The sequence below is a fragment of the Cryptomeria japonica genome, chromosome 4 (genome assembly GCF_030272615.1).
Source record: "Cryptomeria japonica chromosome 4, Sugi_1.0, whole genome shotgun sequence".
Taxonomy (NCBI): Eukaryota; Viridiplantae; Streptophyta; class Pinopsida; order Cupressales; family Cupressaceae; genus Cryptomeria; species Cryptomeria japonica.
In genome coordinates, this window is record NC_081408.1 from 172,582,352 (window position 1) to 172,591,005 (window position 8,654).

Below are 8,654 nucleotides of genomic sequence, written 5' to 3' on the forward strand. Positions count from 1 at the left end.
TAAAAACGGGCACCTGTTTCGCTTTCAACGGTACAAAGCAAAACGGGTGCCCATTTTTTGAATTTAAAAAACAGGCGCTCGTTTGTTAAAATTAGGGGCGGGAAACAACCCTTAGCATTGTTTTTTGCTTCGGGATAGGCTTGGTCCCACCGAGCCTATGCTTGGACCTCCAAGAAAAATGGCTAAGGTAAAACGACATTAGATTTCTACCTTGGCCTAATTTTTTGAGGGCCTTTCTGATTGAATTTTTTGACAAAATGAAAACCCATTAAAGCTTTCAGCGTCCCGATTTCAGAAATGTAAATTTCATAGTGATAAGATTATTTTTATTATTTTTGTATTAATTATTAATCAAAAGGGAACCTAAACCTAAAATACCAAGGTTCACTAAAACTTTAATAACTTTTTTGTTTTTAGGATTTTAGAAAAATAAATTATACAATTCTTTTGAATATTAATTTTTTTTTTTTTTTAAAAAAATGAATTTTTCATCAAATTATGGTGGTCGTACACCCGATGTTTTGAAAATAAACTTTATTGCTAGTTAAAAATTAATAAGAAAAAAAAAAAAAGCAAAAATATTCTCATCAATATTTGGTGTCTTAGGTATCGTTTCCTAGAAGGATTTGTAAAAATTCATTTATTTGCATCAAAAAGGGTGGTCGTACATGTGTGGTATGGTCTTGAAACAGGCATTTTGAAAAACTGGTTTTTAAACATGCCTACTAAAAAGTGATTTCTACCATGTGGGTATTAAAATAAATTACATATTTGAAAAGTAGACTCTGAGCACTACATTTTCTATTACTAAAGTTTTTTGAGATTCAATCTCTAAGTGCATCAAATTTTGACATCAATCGACAAAAAAAATGAAAAACAAAGAAAACATTTCTACTTTTAGCCCAAAAGTGGGACTCAACTTCTTGCAGCCACCCTATTCTCACCTTCTAAATAGGGCAAAACATCACTAGTGTCCAAAACAACCTCATGACAAGTTGGGTGTTTAAAACAACCTTAACCTTCAAGATTCTAACTGGTAAATGGTAACTTCATGCAAGTAAATAATTAGTTAAATTGACTACTGGTGAAAATTACTAATCATATTGATATGTCTTGAAGGAAAAACTATTTACAACTAATGATTAATTCCTTATCCCCTATGAACGATTTACAATTAATATTTGAAATAATTAAATACATAAGATTTAGAGAGTTGATGGCACCTTAGCCCTACCCTCAACATTGAGAAGAGCTAACAACTTAATTTAGAAAAGCATAAAGTAATTTGTTGCATTGCAATAGTTGTTCATATTGAATTCCTTCCCAACTATGCAAGAGACTTAGATAAGATAAGAGTTTAAAATAGTTGGAGGTCTAGATTGTGGGAGGAAGGTTCAATGCATTTGTCTCTTGAAAAATCAACTCAAGTGACCTCACCTACTATTGATGAAATTAGTAGTCATTATATATATTTGACTTTAATTTTATATGATATTTAAAAATCTATCCAAAACCTCCTCTTTTCCATGATATAATCTTTCTACAAAGTTAATTTTATTTTAAGACAAAATATTTAAATATGATCATATGACCATTATAATTAGCCATCCATACTACGAATCTTGTTAGAGATTGACAATTCTATTCTAAACTCGACAATCAGTCAAAATTGTAAAAAATCTCTTCATAATAAATATGTAAAATTAAAAATAAATAAAACTGTGAGAGAAATAATTGCATGAACGAGAAATGACGAAAGATAGCCAAAATATCCTCTCCAGAGTCAAAATGTGAATGCAGCATGACGTTGACAAAAGACGTCAAAATAAATCAACGGGAATCTTGCGCAATTTTAGACATTCTTTATCTTTCACTCTGTAATGACGATGGCCTTACACCAACTCTCAGAGACTTTATACGCACAGACGACTAATCATTAAAGACTTGGTCTTTCGTAAATGACTTGGTCTTTCGTAAATGACTTGGTCTTTCTTTCACACTCAAATTATTTTCGGAGATGCAAACATTTTTTTTTTGGTTTTTTCCAGATTTGACGAGTTTGGTCATCAGCACCCTCTACAAAAGCAATGAATTTTGGGAGAATATTTCATAGTTTTTGTTATCTTCTCTTGTAATTGATACTTAGCATAATATTCATCTTATTCTCTGAAAGATGAATTCAAAGGCAGAGAAAGCTGTCATAAATGGCCTCTTATGGCTGTCACTTTTAACTGCTATGGTGATTGCATCAGATCCAGACCTTCTGCAAGACTTCTGCGTTGCTGATGTATCTAAAGGTAAACCTTAATCTCTCGTGTTTTTATTACATGTATGCAGGGCATCTCTGCCTTTTTCATTTATACTTTTAGGAAGAACCTCTAAAATTATATAGGGATTATTACTTTTTTGTTTGAATATTTCTATTGAAGGTTAGACCCTCCAGTCTTTAGGATGACTTTGAGGGAATGAATACCCATCATTTATTGGTTCTCAGTTGAAAAGATATCAGGATAGGTTCATGCTTCTGTTTCGAGTAGAAAAATGAACTATTGGAAGGTATAATTAAAAAACGATAATTAAAAAACGATGACCATATACATCATAAGAAAATGAAAAATTGCCTGTAACTGCATATCTATATGCCCAAAATTGAACTTCTCTTGTAGAGAGCCACCCAAGCAAAACATTCTTCTTCAAGAAATCTGAGATGAGCCCTTCAAACATGGGCTGTGCTGATTTTCCATATAGAACTCTAAACCTGAGGAAAATAATAGAATAGCGTATGAAAGGATAATTAGAAAATGTTTCACAAAATATCTTTGTACTTTAGGGACCATTTAACTGCAGTATTATTCCAAATTCAAATTTGAATTTATAGCCCTGTTATTTGAACATAAGCATTCAATGTTTGAATCCTCTTAAAACACCTGTGATTTATATTTTTTCTTTGTTTGTGTGGGCGGAAAACTCTGGTATTGAATTTTTCCTTTGTGTGGTGGCTCTCTCTGTCTGGTCAGTTGAGGCAGATAGATTTGAAAAAATTACAGCAGACATGATTCAACCCTTTGAGCTGTTGCCTACAATAAGAGTTGTTTATAAGGGCATAGAAGTTGTGAAATTTTTAATCTAGTTATCAAGATGCAGGCACCAAGGCATCTATGGCTAGATGTTATATAATATTGAAGTTTCCCTAAGGATTGTTTGTAGCTTGTTGTAGCTTGTTTATTATACCATTTCCTCCAATAAATAACAAGAGTCTTTAGGGATTAAAAATCGAAATTTCAATTATGTAGCATCTAGTTATGGATGCCTTGGAACATCCTGATAGTTGGATAACCATTTTCAAAAATTGTTGTACAGAATGAGTGTGAATCCATTTTCTTGAAACTTTGACCAAACCACATTTAACAATATTAAAAAATGCTATAAAGTTGTTTTTTATTTTAATTATTAAGAATTTCACATTTAAATTATAATCATATATTAATTAGTTTTCCTATAATTTAATTATAATTTACTGAACGAAGTAGATATCACAGCTAAGAGGTTTTCTCACCAAAAAATTGTATGTGATATTTGGTTTAAAAAATTAACAAGTCACGGATCATCTTAATTCTAAGTAAATTGAAAAAAACCCTCTTATAATTACATGCTATTCTCTAAATAAAGGCTATCAACTATTCATTTGCATCAAAAGGTGTTGTTGCTAGTTAACATAGGTTACTAGATTTGATGTTTTTTCTGATAAATCTTAACTTGCCAAGCTTCTCAGTTGATTCATTTAGAATTTGATGCATTACAGGGCAAGTGTTACTAGATTTGGTGTTTTTTCTGATAAAATCTAAACTTGCCAAGCTTCTCTTTGCAGGGGCAGTTAAGGTGAATGGATTTGTATGCAAGGATCCCAAGAAAGTAAAACCCTCTGATTTCTTGTTCAAAGGGCTGCGAAAACCAGGTTTAACCAATAACACATTTAGCGGCAAGGTTACATCAGGAAATGTGCAGAGCTTTCCAGGGCTAAACACATTAGGCATCTCAATGAACAGAGTAGACTTAGCCCCTGGTGGCATAAATCCACCTCATACTCATCCTCGTGCAACAGAGATTGTATACTTAATGAAGGGCACCATTCTTGCTGCCTTTATCGGCACCGACAATGTTTTTTACTCCCAGAAAATGAAGAAGGGAGATGTGTTTGTGATACCAAGGGGGTTAGTGCATTTTCAGCAGAATATAGGGTCTTCCAATGCTGTGGCAATCACTGCTTTTAACAGTCAGTTGCCTGGAGCTCAGGTTCTTCCTTTAACACTTTTTGGGTCTAGTCCTGCAATTCCAGAGGAGGTTTTGGCTAAGGCTTTTCAGATCAGCAAGAAAGAAGTGAAAGAAATCAGTTCTAAATTTACTCCATCATAAATGATCGAATTCCATTACCATTGGATGACTACATAATTATTTGCACTTCATTGAATAAATCTGACAAAAAGAGAAGTGATAGGGTTTCTCAGATTGTTTCGGACAAAATGATTGATTAATGTATTTGGCGTTTATTTTGTTAGCCCTAATTACCCAATAAAGTTCAAGTTGAGAATTACAGCAGTTTTAATTTACTTCGAATTATTGCATTAATTTATTAATTTCTTTCTTCCACCCATTACTTGCATGATTTGAAGAGGGCTTATATCCTTTACTGAATCACTGATTTTGGGTATGAATGTATTGATTAATTTATTAGAATCTTTCTCCTGCCCAGTACTTGGACGAGTGGAATGAGCGTATATGCTTATTGAATCCTTGATTTGAGATTTAAAATTTCCCAAATAATTTATGTTTTGCTCTATATTCCATATTTCATGGTGTGGATAGGGCCGGCATGCTTAATGATTTGTCATTATTATTTCATGCCGCTCTGCAGGTTTACTACTGCTTAGCTCAATTCATTAATCCCTTCCTTGCCAATCAATCAGAAACAGATATTTTATTTTATTGATCAGGGTTTGGAATGTTTGATTTGTTTTCCAAATTTTGAACAAATATCTAATTGCTATGCATTTTGCTTGCTGAAATGTGATTGTTTATATTTTAAACAATCTTATGGTGCAGATTAATTTCAAGCAGGAAAAAATATATATTTTAGCAGTACAAGAAAAGATGGACAAATTTTACTGAATGCAAATCGCCGGTTTTGTTGACAGATGACCTGAGAAAGCACTGTAAATTTTGGTTTAGTTTATGTTTCCTGAATTAAGATTGGAAGTAATCACCACAAACCTGAGATCTAGATATTGCAGATAATCAAACATCTAGAGGAAGAAAGGTCTCCTTTCTGATTTCAATTCTGCGCAAAGAAGAACAATTAGATTGCTAGCTATTCGTTTCAGATTGATTTAAGGATTGCTGTACAAACTGAATCATGATAGTGTTTTTCTCAGATAGCAGCATTTCAAAGCAAGAATGAAACGGTAGATTGGTAGCGTCTTCCTCTGCATCCGGCAAGAAGTCCAGCCGCCGCAAGCAAGGAGGCCGTAGCCACTGAAACCCATCTGCTGGCTCTGCTTATTACGCTTATTACGCTTCTGCTGCGTCTGGTTCATCAACCCAAAAGCATGAAAATCATGGTGCTCTGTTCTTTTATGACATGCTTATGTTTTCCGAGCCCCAAAATCAAGAGACCGTATAAAAGGCTAATAGATAACGTTGGATTTGGCGGCATGAAACTTGGTGCTCAACAATGTGGTCCAATAGGGCGATTCATTCTTCAATGGGTGCCCAGGCCCGGAGCCACTAGCGGCCCTCCGTAGCCTGCAAGTCACCATGGCCCATGACAATATCCATCAACTATGGTCTAGCGGTAAAGTTGAGGGTGGACTGTCATTTTATAGGAGCACCAAGGCTGTGGTCACATGGAGGGAACTTTCTAGATAATATGGGTGTTGTGAGATATTTTTAGGATCATTCTAAAATGGATGGTCTTATGAATTTGTAGTAGGGTTTAAGCTTAAAAACTTAAGCTCCAAAATTTATGGAAGTTGGTGTTCCCATGAATTGTATTATCTATCATATTAGAGTAATAAGTATAAAATAATTAAAAAGTAATTCATAAAAATTGAAAAATTTGAAAAAATTGAGATGATTGACAAGTGGCAAAAAAAGCTTAGGCTGGTGGAACAATTTCTAACCCTCCCACCTTTTCTACCCAAATAAATTTGTAGTCCTAAAAAGTAGGGTTTGGTATTCTTTAGGAAATGATTCTAGTTAATCTTATAGCAATTTTTTTTAAGCCCCTCCATCAACCCTAAACATAAAATGATGCTATCAATAAGGGTGTGAAAATAGAAATCAAATAAAGGAAATGATCCAATAGTTGTCTATGAATCAATAGTTACATTCCTATCCATCCAATCTTCAATTATTATCCGTAAAGGTTCAAAATTAGGGTTTCACCAATTAAGATAATATAACCACTTATCTTACTTAAGGAACCCATACATTAAAAGATGAAGGTAAATCCAATAGATCTAGCCATAATTCAATTAGGGAAAAAGCTTAAGAATACTAATCAGATTTACCAATTTGTTGTCTCCACCTTTTGAGTTGAAATTTTGATGTAAATTGTGAAGTTAGGGCAAGACGATGGATAATTGAAGAGGAACAATAAGAAAAAACTTCTATAGGTATCAGACATAGCCACAAACAGGGATCTGTGCAGAAGAAGAGAATTAGAACTTGTTCCTAAAAGTTTGGGAGTTGATAATCTGGGACTGGGTAGCTAGAATTCACCCTGGTCCTTTGCTTTTCGCTCCATTGAAATCTGAACTTATTCGTCATTCTTAACTTTGTCAAAATCTTTGAGTATAGCTCTTGAGTTAATTCTTTACACACAAAAAGAGAGGAGAAAGGGTTATGGATAGGGGTTTGCCTTAGATCAAACCCTAGTTTAGGAATTAACCTTGAATTGAATAAGATCAAACCCTAGTTTAGGAATTAACCTTGAATTGAATAATGTAAATACTGAATTAAATGCTAGGACCTTAGATCTGCAAGGGTTGATAGAAAGATTGATGATGCAATGTTCTTTGGATGAAATCACAAATGTTGGATGTAATAACATGAGGAACACATGGACATAAGAAAAGAAATCCTAATCAAACACATATGCTTGCATGGATATTGATGTAACTTTGCTTCATAATGCTTGAAGGATAAAACGTTGCCTTGAATGTTTGAAAATGCTTAATGGATGCATGAATAATGGGGTATGTCATGGATGATTAATTGCTTCTAGGTGAAAATGAATTGATATGATGTCTTTATATAGGGTTCCCTAAATAAATTACCAATTAGGCCAACCTCCAACGGTCAAGTGTAGCCATGGGGAGAAAAATCCATCAAGGAGGGAGAGAGCCCTCCCAAATTTAATTTGGGTATTGTTTAATGGGGACCAGGGTAATGGGAGGCACCCTGGTGCAGGACCAAAGCACCCCATGCCTAGGTCCTCAAAAAATAAGACCAACAAATTAAAAAATGGGGGAAGATAGCTCCAGGATGGGGCCCTCTTAGTGGTGTGAACAACTCACATCAAAGTTGGAGTAAAGAGGACCAAAACAGACCTAGGGGGAACAAAGATAGGACACGCTAAAGTAGGAGCACAAACATGAGGCTGGAATTGTATTGGTTACAATTTATGACATTACATTATCTTTAAAAAACTAATACATGTAATTAAAAGTCTACTCAAATATTGCACATGTATCAATAGTTGTTCACTTGTACGCCCAATAGTTAGAATTTGAATATTTAATTGGAAGAGTTGTGCAATTTTATCGATAACCATAGTGTATGGTTACTAGGGTATTTGTGTGTAGATATTGGTAAAAATATTTGTTAGAGGAATATATACTAGATCAATTTGCAATTGTTTTGGTGGCCATATCACACGATGTCTATGAATAGGTGTAAAAAATCACTTCTAAATGACTGCTTTGACCTTCAAATGCACATAACAAATCCTCCTACATCCATTGTAATTACCCAAAAGACGAAACAATAACTTTAAGTTCTTAAGGCACATATGAAAAGACCTAATTTTTTGTTGACAAAATCTAATGTACCATTCATGGGCTTAGGGTGCACAAAGTTAGGGTGAATGACTATTAGGTCCTTTCCCCAACAAGATTTAGCAATTTTTTATTTACTTTAAATTTGTTCAAATCATCGCTACCTTTTATTCAGTAGAAATCTTCTCTTATCAAAATTCTACTTTGTTAGAAATGTCTCAATATTCTTAAGGTATATTGGTAAGGAATATTGGATTTACTTTATTTTTTCTTAATAGTTGTCATGAATTTAATTTATATTATTCAATAATATAATATTTCTTATTAAAGATTACTAGTACTTGTATTAATAGGAGCTTTAACAAACATGTCAAGGTATGTGCACCAAAATGGTAAACAATTTAGGGCCACTAGAAAAAATGTCTAAAACGGATGAAATGTGTATGTGTTTTTTATAAATTCAAAAACAATGTGTGTTACGACTCAAAAAATCCAAGCCAAAACACGTACGTGCCATTTGAATTAAAAATATGTGCGTTTTATTTAAAATAAAAACATGTACGCAATTTTATGAGAGAAAAACACACATGTTATAGCACG

The 8,654-nt window shown here is 33.5% G+C and overlaps 1 protein-coding gene across 1 annotated transcript; it reads left to right on the forward strand.

Annotated features, from left to right (window-relative positions):
* Nucleotides 1-1,920: 1,920 nt before the first annotated feature.
* LOC131056458 (germin-like protein subfamily 2 member 1) lies at nt 1,921-4,603 on the forward strand. The gene is made up of 2 exons (XM_057990787.2): nt 1,921-2,297; nt 3,869-4,603. Exons 1-2 carry the CDS (start codon nt 2,174-2,176, stop codon nt 4,411-4,413), a joined length of 669 nt encoding a protein of 222 aa, XP_057846770.1. The 5' UTR covers nt 1,921-2,173; the 3' UTR covers nt 4,414-4,603.
* Nucleotides 4,604-8,654: the final 4,051 nt, after the last annotated feature.